Genomic DNA, 22,566 nt, shown 5'->3' on the forward strand with positions numbered 1-22,566 from the left:
ATACTTGGATGAATACCTGTGCATTTCTCACTTATGTGAAGATTTGGGCAGTGCAGTAGCCTGCAGCAGATCATGTAGAGCTCCTTACCCCATGAACAGTGCTTAGAACAGTCCAAATTCCTCAGCCAATCTATGTCCCAATAAATTGAGAGTGCAGTAGCTATTAGTGGTGGTATTTGAAAAAGCTGCCGTGATCAACTTTTGATTAAACAGTTTTTTCAAGAGCTTTATAGAAACTCTGTCCCTTCCTCAGGTCGTGGTTAGCAATTTCAGCAAATGCATTACAAATACGTATTAAGCTGAAATACCAAAAATGTTTGTGCTTCCATGAAGCAATACCACACAGATGGTTAAATTACAAAGTGCCCAAGGGACACTGCATTGGAATAAAGTTTGCAGAGAGATTGTCAAGGGGATCTTCTGATGGAATTTTTTTGAAATGGCTTCTACTGAATACTCTGTGGCTCAGAGAGATATTTTCACTTTCTAATTTATGAATCCTAAAGATGAGTCATGTCTGGCAGAGATGATTTAGTAGTAGGCAGAGGAGGGATAAATTCCACCAAGACAGACAGAAATCAAACCAACTTCCTTCGAGTTTTAATGAGGGTTACAAGAATCCCAGGCAGACCTTTCCAGAATCCAGCTAAGGCAGCAGGCTGCTCAAGCCTGCAGTTTGGGCTACTTACTCTTTGCATAAACACTTCAAAGCAAAGCTCATTAAAGTTAGTGGGGAAGGCTCAGCAAACAGACTGGGCTTGAAATAAAATCAAATAATGAAACTCTTTCAAAGGTATCAATCCAGCTCCCCTCTGAAGAGTTTCCTTCATTTGGAGGCTTAGAGCAATAACAAGGAGCTTCAGATGTGTGTATAAATAAGAAATACAAATACAGTTTGGGGCAGAAAATGAAATGTTATCTTCTTGGACTTTTTGCTTTACTATTTGATACAAGTAAGAAAAATTGCAGTTAAAAGTTTCTTATCTCCCTTGCCAGACCAAAGCTGGATGTTCAGAATTAAGTTATAATCATCCTTGATGTTATTTACTGTGTGGCTTGACAAACATCAAAAAACAGTTAGTCACTAAATCTTAATTAGGACAGACCTCCCAAAAGCTGTAGCATCAGCACTTGCACAGCAGCATTGAAAAGAGAACAGCAAAACCCCCACACTCACTAGAAAGAAGGGAAGAGGAAAAAATGACATCTAAAACGTCAACCAAAATGTAAAAAAAGCTTTACAAAACTGGTTTTGTGCCCAGTCTAATCTTGGTAGCAAAATAAAACTTGTCCCAAGACTAAGATTCTTGTTACAGAATAAGTATCTCTATTAAGATCATAAGCCAAGAAAACACGTTATTACTCAAAAAAGTACAGTGCTACTCATGATATATCTTCAGGAAAGCAATACCAAAGGGCATCAGACAAGAACACCACCATGTCCTGAATAGGAATATAACACTACCCAGCCATGTAAATACGTTAGAAAATTCTCTGGTTCTAATCAGCATTGTGAAAAAATATTTAGGTTTTCTGCAGGTGTGTAGCATTCCACAGCTCCAGCAGCAGAAGCAAAGTCAGCCTGAAACTCGTAAAAATTTATTTTCTGTTTAAAACCATTTTGAAGAGCATCATGTCATTTTTTTCTATTCCTCAACCTCTCCAATACTTGACTGCTTTTTACAGTGCTTTGAGGTGCTTTCAAATTTTTTTTTTTAACATTTGCTTCATTGGGTTATATAAGATGAAAAAAACCTGGCATTTCACGGAGTTCAACATTTCAGTTATTTTCGGCCTTTTAAAAATTCTACCTCTCATTATCTGCTTAGCTTAACTGTACTTGAGAATAACTTTTTCTTCTCACAGAATAAGTTCTTAACATCTCCCTTCCTCGTTGTTTACCTCACCACTTCTGTGCCACATTGCTTTCCTTTTAAACCTCTTGCCATCATCAGCTCTCCAGGCACTTCTGGTTTTGCCACACTCCATAAAGACAAGTTAACCAGCAGTAAAACCAGCCTGCTTTAGAGTACCTGTTTTTTAATTGGAGAAGGAGTTTGGTGTGGAAGCTGTGGTGTGCCCAAGGTATTTTCCAAGGATCCCAGCATCTTCTCTCGTGACCAAACACAGAGCAGGAGGTGGAGAGAGCAAATGGGATGAACAGAGCAAACCCCTCCCTTTGCTTCGATGTAACCCCTGAAAATTCAGAATTAAAAGCAACCCATTTGTAATATACAGTCCCCTAAACTGAAATGCTTTCCACAGCAAAAGAGAAAGAGCAGGCTTCTCACAGGAGAAGTTAGAGAACTCCATTGGATTTGAAGTTTTCAGGGGGAATTTTCCACATCCAAATGTCAGACTCAAAACCAAGTGGGTTCTGTGGCCGCTGCCCTTCATTCAGCCTCCCGGGAAAAGCTGTGACATGTTTAATGCTTTTACAAACTGTTCTATTTATCACCTCTTCAGCATCCACAAGGTCTCCCACTATCTGTTTGATAGCTCCTCTCCTTTCCTCCCCTGCTCCACAGGCCATAAACAACAGCCATAAACATTTAACAGCCAAGATAAGCTAATAAATACAGCCCTAAATATTATTGCCTCTACAAACAACAGCGAGAGAGTCATTTCTCCTAAAAAAACCACCTCTTTAAAGCAGAGAGCTTTTTATTAAGGCAGTAAGTGACAGCACAAAAGGCACCTCAGTCGAACACTACAGCAAAAATCAGTGCATGGGGCTTTGAGAAGCAGCAGCACCCACTGGCCTGGTTGAGCAGCCAGTCAATTGGATTTATTTGCCCATGTGAGGCACATTTTCCCATTACCTGTTCCCCTTGAAAAGCTTTTGGAGAACCTAGAATCCTGCTATCCCTTTCCTGCAGCACCCTTCCTGCTCTTCCTTTCTCTGCTTGTTACACAGGAATTTGCCTGGGCTGACTCTTCCTTTCCCTTTCCTCTCACAGGGTGTTTTTATTCCATCTCCCACTGACTCTTTTCCAGAGTTCCACCCTAAAAACGGGCACAAGTCATTTTTATCCATATTTCTATATATATATAGCCCTCCCTACTCTAGATTTACACCTGCCTCACCACATAGGATCTAGAGTGAGGCATACCCTGCACAACATTTGGCCCACAAACCCACCGAAGTGTCACGTATTTGCAACTGACAGATCAGGTTAAAAATGGAAAAGCAGCAGAAAAAGGGAGAAGTTAAACACTTCTCTTCCCACTTCAATCAAACACCCCTAAGAAGCTTTAGCCAGAGGTGAAATGTGGCAGATGAATTTCAGGAAGATTAGCTTTTTTTGTAGGAATTTGGTTGTGGAGAGCCAAATCAGACTTGTGATTGAAAGGTAACTTTGAACTCCCCTCGGCAGAAGCTACAGGCAGCCCATAATAATGTACATTATTATTCCAGCTCCCTCGGAAGTGGCATGGGACACTTTTAATTCTGAAGGCCACTTAAAGGCATTTCCATTTTTAAACTCTCACCGTGACTAAAGGGTTATTGCTCATTTCCAGCCTGTTAGATCTACATTCTCCACGTCCCGCATGTGCCACACTTGGAAGATTTTGTTCTTGTTCCCTGCTCTCTCTCATCACAGAGACAGAGGAGAATCACACGTTATTGCTTCAGAATATTAAAAGTAAATGCAGAGAGGGGTTAATTTATACCTTCCACAAGAGATTTGGGAATGTTATTATGGAACATCTTGAGTGTTGATAATATTTTTCTTTTTATTTGCTTTGTTTCTCTGAGCATAGCTATAGAAAGAATAAAAAATAACCTTGGGCATTGTAGGCAATGTGCTGCAATCCAAAAGTAATTCACATCACAGTTCTGCTGAGGGCCCTGTGAACTGAGCATCTCAGCACATTTTGGGTACAGGGAAAAGCAGGCAGGCATCCTCCCCAGTAAAAAATGTCAATATTTGTGGAGCTGCAATTACGAGGGTGTAGCTCACAGGGACAGACGTGTCCCTCTCCAACCTGACACGAGGGAAAGGGTCATTCTACCAAATTAAAAGGGAGTTTTGTTAACAAGTTACATCAGAATTTATCTTAGTGGTCATAAACACACCAAATCAAGCCCAACCTTCCTCACGTTTCTGAGTCTTTTTCCCCCTTAGTAAATCATTATTTTTCCCCCTCATCCTACATGGCTGCACAGAGCTATTACAGGGAAATATCCCATGGAAACTCAAGCCTTCAGCAGCATATTTAGAAACTAATTAGCTTGAAACACAGAGCATGAGGAAAACATTTCAAGGATAGCACATCTCCTTTCCTATTTTCATGACATTTTCCTGCTTTATGAAAGCTCCTGCTCCACTCCACACGTTTTGATATTTTACCAGAATTCTTCCCAGCAAATTGGGTGATGGCAGAAATAGCAGTAACTGTGTGTCAACAAGGGGCTATTGGGGAAAGAATCTGTTACCTTCATGCACACACCATGCAATAATTTATTCAGGTGTCAGGAGCAAGCCTTTCAGGGCAAAACAAGCTGACTCAGAACTCTCTGATTATTGAAAATGAATCCTTAATAGAAGTAAATGGACAAGAACAAAATTTCCTCGCTGTGTTCGCCATTCAAAATTAATTGGAAAGTGGCTGATTTGAGAATATTATATCCTCTAGTGAACTGAAAATGCTGCTTTTTTTTTTTTTTCTCTGAAACCAAGAGCGGAGAATTAAATTAACTCTGAGGTTTGTTTGCTCAGAGTAGGCCACCAAACTGGATTAATTAATCATCATTTATGAATACTCTATAATCCAGAGCAGTCAGAAAACTGCTAAGATAGCAACATGACAGTAGAACTGTGATAAAAACAAATGATAAATTTCTTGCATCTCCAACCTATATCAACTTGCCAGGCATCTCAAAAGAAAATATCCAGGTGAAAACTCTTAGTGTTTATAGGAATGCTCCGAATAAAAAGAATGATTTACACTTGTTCTCTAACTTAGTGTGCAGGGTCCTGGGCAGTCATTTCCATAGGGAATGCCAGGATTGCATTTCCTTCCTCTACCTGGAGATCACAGAGTGTCATGACAAGGATAAAAGACATAATTCATCCCATGCTTTCAAGCACAGTTAGAAGCAGATCTTAATTTACCACATCTCTAAGGAGAAATGGCAGAGAAACTGTCATTTATGGGCACTTCTCCAAACTCATCATCATTTGGGCTTCTTTTTGCCTGGATGTTCCTTGTCCTCCATAGCTCTGCTTCGTGTTCAGCCTGACCTAAGCCAACACTACCCAAAACCATTGCAATCTGCTTTATTTCCTGAATTTGAACTTGAGTTTATTCTTAACTCTGAACTGAATAAATTTATTTTCTTCGAGAGAGAGTTTATAGTCTAAGGAAGTCTTTTCAATGAGAAAACACAGATGGCAAGAAAACAAATTCCTATATCATGAATTTCACTAGAAAATGGAAATAACAAGAGCAATGAATTGCTGTAGAGTTCTGCAAAGGCTTCCTGGGGCCCACAGATGTGAGTGGCAGCAGTGCATTTGGGCAGGATTCATTCAGCTTTGGCCACAATTAGCTGTGCTGCTGATCACTTACACCAGGGTGACAAATGAACAGCCAGAAAACATCCATTCAGATTTTCCACCCTCACGCAGCTCCGCACCAATTGCACAGATTCATCAAAAGCAGCAGTTATTTTTTCACAGCCTCTGAACACATGTGCTAAGAGTAAAAAAAAAAACCCTAAAAACTCCTTTTTTTTTTTTTTTTTCTAATTGCAGGCTTTGGGGGAAAAATGTGATACGCAATTAATATATATAACTAATGGATTAGAACCTCCCACCCAGTTTTCTTCATCTGGGACGCCACACACCTGTGGTGTCAAAAATGACCTGGGGAACAGTGGCTGTGTTGGAATGTGCTCGTGATTTAGCCTTTATTTTAGAAGCAAAACTTGGAGAGATAATGGGAAAGAAATAAAATATCAAACCTAGCAACTGTATTCTCAGAAGGGAAGGAACAAGGCACAGAATTGTTCTGTCAATACTAAGGAATTCATTTAATCCTGCCAACTAAACAATGGAAAAGTAGAAAGCGTTCCCGGGTAAATGAGAAACAATTTTGCTCTTCCAGTAGGGAATTTTAAAACAACATAGAGGCTCTACAGCATTTGTACAGCTGTCCCAGGGCCACTTCCCACCGCTGATGGACAGCAGCTTCCACTCCCACCCTGGGAGCACTCGAGGTGGAGAGCAGGCAAGGTAATGAATATGGGCACAGGAAATAAAATGCCATTCAATGGTTTTGTTTCCCCTTCAATCAAAGACAAAAATGTTTCTGTCCAAACATTGACTTTGTTGCTTTCTTTAGAGATATTATATTTGGAAAATATTTGATTATCCTGTCAAGAACATTAAAGTATAAACAGATGTGCAGAGTGAAAAGAGAGGAAGAGAAAAAAAAAAAAAAAGAAAAGTGATTTTCAGGCATATAAATGATTTTGCTTCAGCAGCAGAAGGGTCATGAATATGAATAGTGCTGAATTCTAGAGGAGCCATTTGTCATTATTAAAATTAGTGCTTTGTCAACACAAAAATCTCCCTCCCAGCTTCCTCCTAGGCGCACGAAGAGCTGCATTAGGGGATTCGTTATCAGGGAACGGGGCCGCGGCTCAGGAGGGACGAGGCTGCGATCCATAGCGGGACTGGCTGGGAGAGGGATGAGCCGCTGCCCGGCCAGCCTGGCGCGGAGCTGCCGGGCATTAACACACGAAAAGCTGGCAGCTCTGCATTGCACAGCCCTGCCATCCCACTGCCACTGAAATCCACGGGGCCGCCATCCACATCCCGTTCCGGGACTCTGCGCTCGGAATTCCCTGAGCACGGGGGAGAAGCGCGGAGGAGCAGAATTCGTTTTGGTGGGAGAGGAGGCGAGCAGTAAATGCATTTCACACTCCTGCAGGAACACCAGGAACAGCCCGGCACGGCTCTGGCATGCACAGGGCACAGCTACGCCCCTTGCATTAATTCCTCCCTTCTGGCAAATCTTACTAAGGGGTGAGAAGGCAAGGAAAAAAGCCGCTAAAGACAGTAAGCATCAATTTCCTCTCAGAACAGCGGAATTCCCACATGGCACCCATCTCTGGCTGCTGGGCTTTCCAGCAATGGGCCAGGGCCAGACAAGCAGCAGGAGGAAAGAACTAAAAGGGAACATTGATCCTATTTAATTATGGAATGGCTGAGAGGATGAGGTGGAACACATTTATACCTAAGTTTGCTAATGGATTTTTTCATTGCAAGCGCTTGATCGATGGATAGGGAGAGTTTCAGATATCAGCAGAAAGGAATCAGCCAATATTTTTTTTCCCAACATGGGATTGCCATCCTTGAAATTGTGCTGCATTTCAGTTGTGCCCTCCAGAGGCAGTTGGCTAATCTTTGTCCAAAAACAAACTTTTAGCTAAAGCTGTGCTGGGTTTGGCAATTACAGATGGTTAAAAGCTCTTTATTCTGCATCAATAGGGCATCCAGGGCAAGCACACAAACTCTGAGTACAGAACGCAGTTTCAATGAACTGCAACAATTGGTTTATATTCCAATATTTTTTTAAAATGCCTTTTTTTCCTCTCTACTAGGTACTATAGGTTTCATTTTCTTTGTAACACAACCCTGTTTCCACATGGGGAAAACACTGTATATCTAAATTCTAGATGTGAGGTGAAATAACCCTAGAAACAAAAACCACATAGTGAAATGGTGTGATGGTCCTGCCATTAGTTTACAAACAATCTGATATCATCCATGCTCTAAACATGAACAGTTAAAACCCATCACCTTTCATCCCTAGAGATTTGGAGGTAGATGGCAAAGAATTAAAACCAGTTTTATCCATTAATAATAATGCATCATATTTGGGGATTTTTCACTTCCCAAAAGACCAATGGAGCAAAAGAAGTCAAAAGAGCTGTCCAAGATCTTTTGACTCCATGAAGAGTGATTAATTGGATCTCTTAAATTGGTTTGCAGCCTAATGAAACTCCTAGAATAAGCTAATACTCATCTCCTACAAGTACATTTTAACATTAAAAACAATCTCATCCATTTTCAAGTGTAAACAAAGCACAAAGAGCACACAGATTTACTTGCATACTTCATTTGCTGCAGTAATATTAAATGTCATTGGCAGACCCTTTAGCACTCATCAAACAAACACTCCAGAGACGAGGTGATATTCTCCATCAACATTTCCTACCAGTGTTTTCCTTTTTATCACTCTAAAACAGTTTGCAGGAAGAACTTTTCACATTTACAGAAGCTGAACTAGCAAGGATCTGTTTCTATTGGCTAGGGGTTTATTTTGTGAGGAGAGAATGATTTATTACCTTCCTGATAAGTTTCTGGGGTAGTACATAGAGACATGCATCAAGTTCAGGATAATTTTAAGATTCACTGTTTATGTCAAATACTTGGGGTCATAAAATGCACAGGCACTGGAATCCACCAAATCAATCCACAGAAAAAAACAACTTGTACCGTTTCCAATCTCTGTTTAGCTGATGCCCAGAGCAGAATAAAAGCAAAGAATAAATTACCTTTTGTGGCCTAAAGTGTGCAGAATGCAAACCCACTGCAGAGGGGCCATGAGGGACACGTTCTTCTAAGCTCCATCTGTCTCCCCCTTGGAGGAGTACTAAAAGCCTTGTTAATAATTTAATGAACTAATGGACACGTTTTCAGACTCTGGGAGCTAATGGGTAAAGAAGCACCACCTTGGCACAGCAAGGGGGTGAGAGTGGGAATTGGTGGCTTCTTATTCCCTGATGTGCTAGGGACAAGCCTGGGACAACAGAGCAGGAATGGACTGGAGGGAAAGCTTTGAGTCCAGGTGGGTCAGTGCTAACAACCTTCCTGAGACACACACACAGGTATTTCAGAGCATATCTGACCCACACTCCAGGCTCCAAAGGAGTGCTGCCTAAGCACTGCCCCCCATACCTGGGTTGTGCAAGGCATCACTCAAACCACATCCAGCAGCCCTCCAGCACATTAATTCAATTAAATTTTAATTCAAAAACTCAAAATTCACTAACCTGAAATGACTCCTGTAGCAGCTTTCAGAGGAGAAAGGTGCAGGTGCTCTGCATCTTTTATAAACTCCTCCCAATTTCTGATCATCCCAAGTGAGGCTCACCTGGACACAATTAACTCTGCAAAGCAAAACGTTTACCTGGGAGTCAGGTGTTCTCACTGTTCACAGCTCATTTCTGCAGCATGAGGTGCTTCAACCCCCCCAAGTCTGTAATCAGATTTCACTGTCAGTCCATCCACAGGCCAATGCACTGACTGAAACAGCCAAGTGACAACGTTCAGTTTGGTGCCATCTTCATAAAAGTAAATAATGACAGTCTACAGCTAACCTAGCCACAAGCATGAGTTTAATCACCTCGTGGAAAGAAAATGTTGCGAAATACATTTGTCACATTATTCTTATAAAATCTCTTTATCCCTCTGAAATAAATCACGAGATCTACAAGGCAGTGGCCCACATAAAGGCTGATAAAAAACCCCAGAAGTTATATCAGCTTTAAGGAGAAAAAAAAGAGATACTTAACTGAGATACCATCGTTCACAAAGCCTGGGAGTGTTTCTGTGTCAGAATTTATTCCCCTGCTTACAGCCATGCTATTCTAGGCAAACCAGGCAGCACTGGGGGGAAACAGCATATTGGGGTTTTTGGTGTGCTCTGCCTGAAAGCTCCTCTTGCCCCCAGATCAGCATTTTCATGACCCACCTGTCCAACTACGGCAACGACCGCCTGGGCCTGTACACCTTTGCCAACCTTGCCAGCTTTGTCAAGAGCTCCACAAACCTGCAGCTGCAGACGCTGCCCCCCGTGCAGCTGGCTCAGAAGTACTTCGAGCTCTTCCCCGAACAGACTGACCCTCTCTGGCAGGTAAAGCCACCTCCTCTTCCTCCTCCAGCTGCAATCAGCTCGTTGGAACAAGCATCTTTCCTCTAAAAAGCCTTTTTTAAGCATGGGAATGTAATGGTTACACGTACCTGCCTCTTCTCTGAACCGGATACCGTGAGCCACACCGTGCTCTTGGCTACACTGCCATAAATCCAGGGTGGCACCAAGGAAACCTGTGCAGTTATTTAGGGCTTATACTGGCAAAAAGGTGCAGAAAATTTCCCCTATTAGTTTTGGCCCAGCTACAAAGGAAGCATAAATCTATAATATTTCCACTGGGCTGCAGCAATTCCCATCAGTTGATGATTTTCTCCATCATATTTTGTTAATTTTATTCACCAGCAAAGTGTCCTCTGTTACCAGTCCACACTATGGAAAAGCAGCATCTGTATGATAACTGCTTTGAAGAGCAGCCAGTCCCAACCTCTTCTGCGTGGCCTTTTGTTCACAGGTTTTTATTTTGCATTCATAGGTAGCAGAAAGATAAGGAGATGAATAATATTCCACTTTACTATTTTGTCCTTCCCTTTTGCATTCTCACATAAATTAAAATTGGCACTAAGCCCCATGCATCCAAAACCATTCTGACAGCTCAAAAGGTAATGCCTCGAAGCTATTCAGAGGTTTCCATTCTAACCTCAAATGGAAACGTGATTAAATCAATGTTTCAATCTTTTTTTTCCCTTCTTTTTCTTTTCTGCTAATGACTGAACCTAGTTCTCAGTCATTCAAAACCATTGTACACACACAGTGGGATTTCACTACTCAGTGTAGGGCTCTGGCAGTAGTGCATAACACTGAGACCCTGCAAAGATTTGAGACCCCCCAGTGTGATGACAACAACCACCTTTCCTCCTCCAGAACCCGTGTGATGATAAACGACACAGGGATATTTGGTCCAGAGACAAAACTTGCGACCACCTGCCCAAATTCCTGGTGATAGGACCCCAGAAAACAGGTAAGAAGCACAAAAAGAGCTTTTAAAAAGTTTCTACAAAGTCAAAGGTGCTTTTTTTTTTTTTTTAATATTTCCTAATGGCATCTCTTTTTGTTGCCATAGGAACAACGGCCCTTTATTTATTCCTTCTGATGCATCCTTCCATTATCAGCAATCTCCCCAGTCCAAAAACTTTTGAGGAAGTTCAATTCTTCAACGGCAACAACTACCACAAGGGAATTGACTGGTAAGAAGAATGATAAAAACGAGGTGTTCATTCTTAATACATGGAAAATCACAGTGGAGCAGCTCCAGGAGCGAGTGTGACATTGCCTTAATTACTGCATGAATTCGTTATGCTTGGAATTATCAGACAGAAAGAGAATCTAATTGGTAATGATGGGACATTTAATCAAGCCCCTAATTTTGTTTAGATATTACAGTAAGAATTTTCTGAGTTTTCACACAAATGAATGCAAGAGGCAGCTCTGTCATGAGTTCTGTCTTCATGCTAAATAACATCTCTGTCTTGTCATCGCTGTAGCTGCACTCACTTATGCCCTGTTCCTCCCAAAGTGGCTTTTCATGAAGTAAGGTTCCATTTATCTCTTCACGAGAATCCATCCAATCAATTTTAAATGGAAAAGACCATTCAAAGCCAAAATTCAAATCTTGCATTCTGAAAGCGTCCAAAAGCAAAGATATGTCAGTTCCAAAATGAAGTACTTCAACAATGTTAAAATTAAACAGTTTGACATTTAAATGTTGACATTAAATGTTGACATTTTGAAGCTTTTCCCATGTTTTTACTGCAGCTAAAACTGAACTCACTCCAGACTGGTGAAAGATATCCCTTTGACACTGAAGTTATTAGCAAAAATCCCATCTATCACAGGAAAAACCTAATTACCAGACTTCATGAGGGCTTTAGCTATTACCAGCACCACCTAAGAGCCAAGTTGCATTCCCATTATTCCAGTCTGGGCTGAGCTGAGAAATTCAATTTTGCTCCTTGAGAATTATGTCTGAAAATTCACCTTCTCAGCCACCATGAGATGGGAAGCACAGGGCCATGACCCTTTTGTCCTACTGCTAATTCTAACAAGTCTCTTCCCCTCCAAGGTACATGGATTTCTTCCCCACTCCTTCCAACATCACCACCGACCTCCTCTTTGAGAAAAGTGCCAACTACTTCCATTCTGAGGAAGCTCCCAAGAGAGCTGCTTCCCTCATCCCCAAGGCCAAGATCATCACCATCCTCATCGACCCGTCCGACCGTGCCTATTCCTGGTACCAGGTACACAATTCTTTGCCTCAAGGAATGCACAGTGGAACCAGTGGCAGGGGATGGTGGCCAGCATCAGTGGGAATCTGTGTCCTTGAGCAAATAATTGGAGTTACTGCACGGCATTGGCACCGTGTGGAAGCAGGAGGATGCTGGATGCCAGCTTTGGCAGTTGGCACCTGTGACACCGATGTCAGAAATGATGAAACTTCCCAGCACAGAGCTGCCACCAGCTGGAAACAAACAGTTTAATCTCAATTACAGCTGACAGGGCAGACAGGGAGAGCAGTGCTCCTCGCCCAGGGACACACAGGGAAAAGCAGCGTGGCCCAGCCAGGGAATCAGAGCTCTTGATGCTGAGGATCTGAGCCCACATACCTGCCCCCAGCTCAGCAATGTGCAGCAGTGCACAAATGGACCCGGTGCCTCTTGAAGTTTCCAAGGAGTTTAAAAGGGCTGTGTCTGGAGACACTGGCTTTTTTCTCTCCTTGGAAACAACAGCAAGCCTCTTGTTTCCCCCTGGAAACTCCTGGATGCTCTTCCTTGCCTTTTCCTGAGCACACACCCTTCCCTATCAAAACCTTCACTATTTAAAAATTCTATTTGTAGAGAAATGTATAGGCATGCCTAAGAAATATGGCATAGGCAGACACATAAAGGAAACACTAAATGCAGTGTTAAAATAGACTGAGATCAATAATGTTGGAATAAGCATGAAATACATCATTTCTGATAGTGCCAGGAAGTTTTGCAAGGAATAAAGCACGGCCAGGGGCTGCAGTTTGCACCCGTGTAATATCTCATTGGCAGCTTTACAGCTGCCAAGGCAAAGCAGTAAAACTCCTCACTCCCCAGGGGAGCCTGGACTGAATGGTGTCCCCACTCTGCTTCCTTGTCCCCCATCCCCCTCCTGCCTGGCAGAGGTGGCACTGAGGGGGAGCTGAGGGTTGCCAGCACAGCCCTCCTGGCAGCTCCCGCAGGATTTCAGCCTTCATCTCCAGCCTCCTTGTGAAAAACATTTCAATATCTCCCCCCAGCACCAGCGCTCCCACGAGGACCCCGCTGCCCTGAAATTCAACTTTTACGAGGTGATCACGGGCAGCCCCCGGGCGCCGCCGGAGATGCGGGCGCTGCAGCGGCGCTGCCTCACTCCCGGCTGGTACGCGCTGCACATCCAGAGGTGGCTCTCGCACTTCCCTCCCTCCCAGGTAAGGCCGGGCCGGGCCCCACCCGGCTCACTGAGCCCTGGCTCGGCCCAAAGGAGTCCCCAAGGTCCTACAGCCCGAGAGAGCTGCGGCTGCAGCAGGAGACAGTGTGGCAAATTCATTTAGAAAATGCCAGAGCTGCTTCTAAGAAGAAATTTCATCCTGCTTCCCACTCAGTCCCTACCATAAAAAGCTTTACTTTTATTTGATGCTGATACAGAATTGGCCTTTCTCAGGGCTGGAGCATAGATTCCTTCAGATATTTCATTGAATTGTCTTTTATAACCTTTGCCATGAAAAATTTACCTGAACACGTAGATCTAAAGAATATTTCCATTGTTGAAGTAATAATAATAAAATAACCTAAAGCAAACATTTTAGTACGACAAAGTACATGCATGGGCACTCTTTATGACATGGTCATATGTCAGTTCATATCTGCATCTCCTGTAAGACAAAGCTGTAAAAGGCTGTTTCGTGAGTGAGCAAATGAACAAGGATCCCCAGAGACTGCTCTGGGTGGGACAGAATTTTGCTGAAAGGAGGCAGAGTTGAGGGTTGCCAACTTTCTCAGAGATCTGGGGGAAAAAAATAAACAACAAAAAGAACTAGTTCTGCCTTCTTGCAGTCCTCATTTTTCTTTTTATACAGCCTCAGCTGTACTACAGAGGGGAGAAACAGGTCAATCCCATTTCCAGGAGAAGGGAGAAAATCACAGTTAGTCATTTACTTCCTCCTTTCATCTCTGCCCTTTCTACTCCTTCATAAATGGGGAGGGAGTCCTGCCCAGAGCTGCTGAGCTGGCAGCAAGGGCAGTGTTGTTGCCCTTGGGAGCAAACAGGCCACGTCTCCTCCTCACCCACCTCATCCCAACTTATTCCTCCAAAGGAGATCTGGCAAACTCTGAGCATGCAAAGGTTGCTGAGCATCCCACGCCCTGTTCCCTGGTCTCGTCCTCTGCTCTCACCTGGAGCTGCTGCCTTCTCTCCTCAAGATTTCCCACAGACACATCATAGACCTCAACAATATTTTACATTCTTTCCTTATCTCTTCTTCTCAGAATTGTCTGAGACTCAGGTTTGGCTTGGGAGGTTTAACTCCTGCATTTGAACAAGGTACACACTCAGCGTTACAAGGTGTCCACCTATGTAAATACAACGCAAAAAACTAAAAAGTAAACCTAAAAAGGAGTTCATCCATATGAATGTTTTTAGCACTGTACAAAGTCATGTGCTAATTTAAATCCAGGTTGTCACAGAAGTGACATTTGTGACAGTGCATTTTGTGCCATATTTACCCCTGCAGTTGCTCATTATTGATGGACAGCAGCTGAGAAGCGACCCTGCTACTGTGATGGATGAAGTGCAGAAGTTTCTGGGAGTGTCTCCTCATTACAATTACTCTGAAGCCCTAACGTGAGTGAATTCTTTTTTTTTTATCTGCCCTGTGGGATCCCAGGGTACCTCCCCTTCCACCAGGATCCCTTGATTATTAATTACGAGCAGACAACACATCAGGACAACGACACCTTTGAAAAGCTTGGGGTTCTCTTCCATCAGTCTCCAGGGAGTGTCAGGTGTGGGAAGTTTGGCTTAAGCGTTTTTATCATTCCAGTGGGAGCCTGGCGGCAGAGGTTGGCTTAGCAGCACTCGTTCCCTAATCCCATTTTGCATGTACGGCTGGGACTCCTGCAGGGGTGGGAGTGGGCTGAATTCCCCTCTCCCCTCTTAGTCCAGCAGAAAATTCTAAGAAGCTTTTGCCCTGAGCCTCTCTGTGCATCATCTTACAGCCCCAGCCCTGGGATATGTGTGGGCTGGAAGCCTGCCACTGCTTTTGCCAAGTCCCTGTGCAAGCAGAGAGCACGTGGAATGGGAAGCAGAAAAGCCCCTACTTCACCTTCCCTGCAGGCTGCTCCAGAGGGAAACACAACCACGGGCTTTGCAACTGCCCCACACTGCTCCTCTCTGCTTACAATTACCAGTTATTTAATGTTTCCTCTCCTGGGAGGGTGCAGCTTATTTTTATCAGAGGTTCAAAGTAAGACTTGAGTGCCTAAGGAAGTTGCTCTGCCAAAACCTTTTTCTAGGGGAAGAATTTTGGATTTCAGAACGCAGTTTTTAAAGTCACTGATTTCCAAAGCGGATGGAGGGGAGGAGGAGTCTGATCACAGAGCTGAGCTATTGATGTTTGAACAACTCACAACTGCACATCTGCAGTGCCTTCTGCTGGGTTTTTAAAATCCACACCCACAGACATACATCTTCCTTTCTGGAACTAAATTAAAGTCAGTGGAGTCGCACAGCATGAAAAAATTTGGCCTCTCATACTGGTTTGGACAGGAAAAATGGATTGTAAACAGATCCATAAAATTATGCACTCCCTGTTTAGAGGCATCAAGAATGCAAATGTGCTGTGGAAGCAGACACTTCTGCACGGATTTGGGATGGAAGGGGAAAATGCATTAAAGTATGTAGCTGCTTTGTGGTAGGGCTTGTCGAAGGGGAAAAGATTGCACAGGATTGTTCCTGGTCATTACTGCCTAACGACTGCACACCACACATTTTTAAAGGTGTCAGCAAGCAGCCTAAGGGCCCAGTCCTGTGAACAGCACTGAGCAACAGGTCCATCACCCTGAGTGATTATGTGAAAATCTAGCAGGAGAGTAAAATCAACCCAGGCAGAAGGGAGGCACTATCCAGAGCCATGGAAGGGGAGCAGAGGGGACACAGAGGCAGGGCTGGAGGAAAGCACAAGGTGAGAGGAGTGTGCTTAGGAAAATGTTCTCCCTTGGAGGGCTGCTACATTCCGTCAGAGAACGAGAGAAAGATCCTCATGATGGCACTGCTTGGCTCTGCCCTCGCAGGCATTCCCTGCCTCTGGCATCAGGTACTGCCTTCCCAAAACCCTGCCTCTTCCCCAGGCTTACTCTGCAGGGAAGGGAAGATAACCAGGCCTCCAAAGATTCCTGCTGACAGCTCTAAAACGCTCCCCTGTAGCTTTAGCCTTAGGGCTATCACTATTCTAAAATAAATATTTCCACTGTGCCCAATTACGTTTACAGAAGCCCTGAGAGTTCTGTGATTTCTGAACGCAGAGGGTTGAATTCAGCCCGAACTGTCTCAGCCTCTTTTCCCCTTCCCAAATTTGCACATCCTTTTCATAATGTTCAATAAGCTCCTTCTGAGGCAGAAATATTGTTTGGGGCATAGTTTTGCAGTTTCCCTTTTACCCAGCACACGATATTGCTGCTCCTCTTGGGAAATTAATGCCAGGCAGCTCAAGCATTTCACCGTGCAAGGAGCAGATGGGAAAGGCCAAAGCAGAAATGAATCTATCATCAATATACCCATTTAATCAATGATTTATTTGTTTTTAATTGATACAGCTACAGACACAATTTAGGAAACAAAGGTCAGGCCTGCATTAATAGGCTGGGCAAGAAAAAGCCCACGTAGAAGGTTCACCCTTCTCCTGAAACTCGCTCACTTCTGTACAGCAGCAAATTGCAGGTGCACCCATGTCGTAGGGACAGAGCAGGGGCAGGAAGGTGGTGTGTAATTAATTAACTCCATGTCCCAGCCAATTACCCTTCATCCTTCTCCAACATCTGCTGAGCAGCAGGAATGTGCAGTGTTTGGATGTTTTATGCCTGCTGCAAGTCCCATAGCAGTAAATCCCAAACTTAACTCCACGTGCTGTTTGTTCCTCAGCCAGTGCGTGTTTCCAAGCCTTAATCTAAACCTCTTCTATCTCTGCATTTCAGACATCACAATCAAATTGCATGTTTCAGATAAGGGCTGCTAAGACAGTGTTTATGCTACAATGCCATCCTAGGAACGAAAATGGTATTTAGATGCAGTGATAGGGAGCAGCCAGCTTCTCAGGCAGGTTAAATCATCAGCACCCAACCAGCGCTTCCTTAGGAGAGCTGCACATCAGCACCTCACCTTGTGTGCTGGACAAGTGCAACAGAAATTAGCCAGGGCAGGTAGAGCATAGTTGGAAAAACTTCCAGCCTTCAGGCACTTCCAAGGCAGATTTGTGGGAAAAAATGAATCCCCAGAGCTTGCACAGGAGAGGAAAGGTGTTTCCCAACCTGTCCTCAGAATTCCAGTCATCTAGAGAGATGTGTGCAGCAATAATTGTGGGCTAACACTGATGTCTCAGTAGCCAGGAGATGTTTCTGTAGCAAGGTCTTTTAAAAGAGATGATCCTCTACAGGTTCGACCCTCAGAAAGGTTTCTGGTGCCAGTTATTGGAAGGAGGGAAAACAAAGTGCCTGGGGAAAAGCAAAGGTCGGAAATACCCACCAATGGACCAAGAGGTAAGGGCTTTTCAAAAATCTATGGGAGCAGTTTTAATATTGGCCCGAAATAAACACAGTGATTTTCTTTTTATTGTTGTATTTTCACTGGGTTCCTGCTTTTAAAAATCAGAAACTCGAGCTTTGAAAGAGAAGGCATTGAGTGCCCCCTGGAGAGCAGATCCCTGTGGGGTGGCTTTGCTTTAACCTGATCTCGCTTTGTTTCCCCCCCGATCTCAGTCCCGAGCGTTTCTGTCGAGCTACTACCGAGAGCACAACGTGGAGCTGTCCAAGCTGCTGCACAGGCTGGGGCAGCCGCTGCCCTCCTGGCTGCGGCAGGAGCTGCAGAAGGTCAGGTAGCACCGGGGAGCCGGCCAGGCACATTCCTGCCCCCCAGACCCCCCCGCTCCTCCGGCTCACCCGGCATCGTCAGCACAGGACCTCAAGGACACCGCTCTTCGCAGCAAGAACTGAGCAGCCAACACAAGAGAATCAACCAAAAAGTCCCGAACCCAAACGCGACAACGCTGCCGGTGGAGCAGCACCGAGCCCTGCCGTGAGCGCCCGGGAAAGCAGGCGGAGCTCCGCCGCTTGCCCTGGGTGCTGAGCGGGCTCCGCGCGTAGCCCCCGCTCCTCCCTTCCCCAGGACGGACCAGAAACTCTGTAGGACGGATGGACCTCGGATTGACACATTGCAGTCTGTCAGGACACGGGCAAAGGATGGGAGCGTCTCTCGCTGGACTGGGAGGTTGGTCATCCGCTGGGCTTCGCCCACTTTTGTTTCCCGATCCTTTTAACTTGCAAGCAGTGCACGGTCAGTAGCCTAAAGCTGACAGCTTTGCTTCTATGTGCAAAGCAGCGCTGCTGCTCGGAAGCCTTCAGACCCTGGCTGAGTCATTTAGGGTCTCAGTCTGCAAGCTGGTGCAGAAAAATAACTTTATTGGCCTTTTTAGAATGTTTTGGACACAAAACAGTCTGCTGAAGCACAAACTCTGTGTAGACTTTTCTGGAGTTAAAAGGACAAACACAGCCAATGTATATCACATATACATGTATGACATATATGTCTTCATTCCTGAGTATCTACCTAGTGTACCTCTAGATCAGACACACACTTAGTTTTAAATACCTGCTTTTTGTGCCCACAAGGAAATGAAAGGGTGGTTTACCAAAAATATGACATGAACTGTGCTTGGTTCTCAGAGCTGTGGGGGGCAAGGTCAGCAAAGCTGGGCAGAAATTCCTGACTTGTCCTGTATGGAGGTCATTGCTCAGATGTGGAAGTGGTAAATACATGTTTTTCTATGTCACATACAAACCCAGCCTCCCTTATCTTAGAGCACTGCTAACACCACAGAGGACTGCAGTAATGAGAGCTTTGGATAAGTAAGGCTTGGTCAGAGAAGAATATCTAAATGGACCATTTGACAGAATTATAGCTGCTAAAATTCATTAGAATTGGCTCAGCTTTAATTAAAAGAGGACTGCTAACTCTTGATTAAAAGCTAAATAAACATGACATTGATATCAGGAGCTATTCAAAGAAATGAGACAAACACTATAGAATCCAGAAAATTATTTCTCCTTCTTAGCTTTTTATTTAGAAAGAAGTCTGTCTCTCCAACTCTCAGCTCTGTAATGGCACCATGTCCTGAAAATACACCGGATATTTTTATACCTCTCTGTTATTTTTTAAGTTTGAATGGGCCTCACATTTCCGAGAGATCTCGTGTTCCATTGAAATCTGACATTTGAATTGACTTCTTTATATGTCATAAAGATGAAATACCAGTATTTCCAAGTTTCATTCCCTCCACTTGTAACAGGACCCATCAGCACAGAATTTCTCTGGACCACCGTGTGACAGAGGAGCCTTTGTGAAGTGTCTGGAAACGATCTCCTTTGCTTTTATGCCTTTTTAATGTCACTGACCACATAAATTGTTGGGATTCTTACAGACCAGCAAAACAAAGGCAGCAAAAATGAAACAATTATTCATGGCAAGAGGGCTGTGGCTGGGAAAGATCGTGCTGGTCCTTCTTTCCTGTGTGTAAGGCACAGGATTCCCGTCCTTCATGTGCTGCACTTGGCTCCCATTCCCCTGGAAATGCAGATGCCAGGAGCCTGGGCACACAGAGGATGTGACCCTGTGGGCCAGGCTCAGGAGTCAGATTTAAAGCAGGGCTTTGGCCCTGGCAATGCTGAGCTCATCTAATTGAGGTTGTCTTTGAGCGAGAAGCAATCAGAACGGAATCCAAACCCCTCTAAATTATGCATTGACCTCTCAAGGTCTAAAATAAAGTTGTGGGATTAACTGCTCCGAGATGTTGTCTAATAAACCAAATTTCCTCTCTGATAGGGGAGCCGAGTGTCCCCCAAACAAATTAAAATGGCGGAATTAGAAATTCTTGGGGGAGGAAATGGTTGCGTAATGAAAGCGCTGATGGGTCTCTGATGTGATAATAAGGCAGTGGGGATGTGCCCTGAATACAAAAGCAGGAGCTGAGTGTTTTCTCCTCTTCCTTCCCCTGCTCCTTTCCCTCCCCATTCTGAGCCAGGGACATGGGGGAGCTTTCATGCCCTGAACAAATCAGCTGAGAACAAATGGGGTGTGGGGTGCTCATTTCCCCTCTGCTGGGCCACCCAAAGGGGAGACATCAACCACTCATTTACCACTCATTAGTTCCCACCAGTAACAAATTATGTTTATAAAAATTGATGTTTCTAACAGGAATAGGAGTGTGTGACACCTGTGTCAACCAGGTACAGCACAGGGACATGAATCAGCAGTGACCACATGGCTAATTCTATTGTATTTAAAGAAGGCTAAGTTTGGGGCTTCTTTTACATGACTCTGGGTTCATGGAACACGAATTTCCCTGTCAGACAACATTTCTTACACTCTCTTTATTTCTCTGTTTGTGCTTCCAGTTCATCCTTTTAGTGTGACTGCAAAGGTGTGGACCTGCCCACGGACTCGATTCCTCCATCACTCTCCTATCTAGAAAAGCTGCCAAAAAGAAATAAGAATTTGCAAGCGACACAGATTCTGAAGTGTTCAGTGCTCCATGACTGGATAACTTTTATAAGACTTACTGTGATTTCTGTAGTATTTCAGAACAAAGGACACCTTGTTGATAGAGCTGAGGAAAAACTTCACTGTCTTGTCCAAGCTCTTTTTTTAAAAAAAAATTTTCTTTCCCCTCCTATGTGACGACAGCAAATCCAGTTGAACAAATACTTGGTGTTGAAGCAGAAGGAATCAAAATAAATTTTGATCAGTCAAAGTATTTTTGTTGAGGGGGGGTGGTGAGGGAGGTCAAGGGCTGTATTTGCTGGAATTGTTTTAAATAATTGATGTGCACACACCTGATTATGGGTTCTTCTCACTGCCGCAGAATAAACACTTCTGATGGTGCATTACAGAGAGAGCTTGGCTTCTTTCCTTAAACTCTCCTTCCCATTTCCTGAGCCAAAATCTGCTCTTCAACAACCTCTGCCATGTATTTCCAATCGTGCACCTCCCCAAGGCTTCCAAAAACGTGGGATTTCCTGGCAGTGCTACTGACCTCCTCCTCCTCTTCCTCCTCTTCCTCCCACGTGGATCCAGGCAAGTCTGTCCCTTCAGTGTTTGTGACATTCCTGGGCCTGCCCTCCCAAGGTTTGGCCTCCCTGAACCTCACAGGACAGTGACACGTGGCAGCCCCAAACAAGCTCTTGCCCTAATTAAAAATAATTTCCTTCTGTTCCATTTGAGGAATCTTGAAAGGCCCTGATTCCAGCTATTGCAAATTTCTCAAACTGTGCACTCAGAAGTAGGAGACAGAATTTTCTCCCTCCCTAAAAATATCATAAAGTTTATATTTTTGTTACAAAATATTAATTTCTTTTACTGATCTGTGTCAGAATGAGGTTAAATCGTATCAGAGTCAGGGATTCTTTCTACAAACCTTCCAGAAGACCAAATTCCACCTCCTGAGAGCTTCTATCATTGAGGAAATTAGAAGTGACACTGCAGATATCTCACCACAAGTTTTGGCTTTTTCTTCCAGGTCTGCCTGGTGCTTGTAGACAAAATTTTCAAAGTAGCTAAAAATTTCAAAGTATTTTAGGAGTCTAAGTCAGTTAAAAACAAACAAACAAACAAACAAACAAACAAACCAACAAGCTTGTAGGCACCTATACTTGTAGGCCCTAAAAATCATCAGGCTTTCCAGGCCCAGGCAAGTTTCCTGCCTCAGTCTTATTAAATAAAACAATAGCAGAATTCTCCCAAAAATTTACTACTTCCACAAAATTCATCCATCAGACTATTCCCTCCTAGAACCTGGGGACCTGAAAGCACCAAACAAACTTGTGAGATGATCCCTCTGTGTAAAGAGCTTTTTCTACATGCAGGGTGGGAGAGGAGAGGAGAGGAGAGGAGAGGAGAGGAGAGGAGAGGAGAGGAGAGGAGAGGAGAGGAGAGGAGAGGAGAGGAGAGGAGAGGAGAGGAGAGGAGAGGAGAGGAGAGGAGAGGAGCTCCTCTTTGTCAGGCCTGTAAATATCCAAATTCCAGTCAGAAACTGATTTACAGAATGGCAGAAATGAATTCTGCATATAATTTATACTCCTATTTCCGCTCATGAGGAATGAAAGACGTCCCAGGAAACCAGATTGATATTTGCATTTCAGTCAGCTGCAGCTGCTGGGTGGGGAGAAAAACATTTAAAACATCTCAATAAACCCATATCTGCCACTCGGTGTTTGCAAAGCTGTTTGTCCTGCTGCAGCTCCCTCCAAGCAGACACGGGCCAGTTTCAGAGTGCTCCTGTTTCTTTGGGAAGGGGAAGGTGACACGTTAATACACAAATCTGCCTCCATCACAGAAGGTCAGCTGGGTCTA

General features: G+C 44.0%; 1 protein-coding gene across 2 annotated transcripts in view; it reads left to right on the forward strand.

The window, feature by feature from the left end:
• NDST4 (N-deacetylase and N-sulfotransferase 4) overlaps positions 1-21,104 on the forward strand; it is a 67,848-nt gene extending 46,744 nt beyond the window's left edge. For both annotated transcript variants that reach the window (XM_088164241.1, XM_014887938.2), the window contains 9 exons: positions 9,751-9,933; positions 10,813-10,909; positions 11,012-11,135; positions 12,011-12,185; positions 13,211-13,381; positions 14,684-14,793; positions 17,600-17,702; positions 17,922-18,429; positions 20,613-21,104. In XM_088164241.1, coding sequence (XP_088020367.1) covers positions 9,751-9,933; positions 10,813-10,909; positions 11,012-11,135; positions 12,011-12,185; positions 13,211-13,381; positions 14,684-14,793; positions 17,600-17,702; positions 17,922-18,041 — 1,083 coding nt within the window. In that variant the 3' untranslated portion in view covers positions 18,042-18,429; positions 20,613-21,104. The remainder of the gene's footprint in view (positions 1-9,750; positions 9,934-10,812; positions 10,910-11,011; positions 11,136-12,010; positions 12,186-13,210; positions 13,382-14,683; positions 14,794-17,599; positions 17,703-17,921; positions 18,430-20,612) is intronic.
• The last annotated feature ends 1,462 nt before the right edge of the window (positions 21,105-22,566 follow it).

Source organism: Sturnus vulgaris, chromosome 4 (genome assembly GCF_052056855.1).
Source record: "Sturnus vulgaris isolate bStuVul1 chromosome 4, bStuVul1.hap1, whole genome shotgun sequence".
Lineage (NCBI taxonomy): Eukaryota > Metazoa > Chordata > Aves > Passeriformes > Sturnidae > Sturnus > Sturnus vulgaris.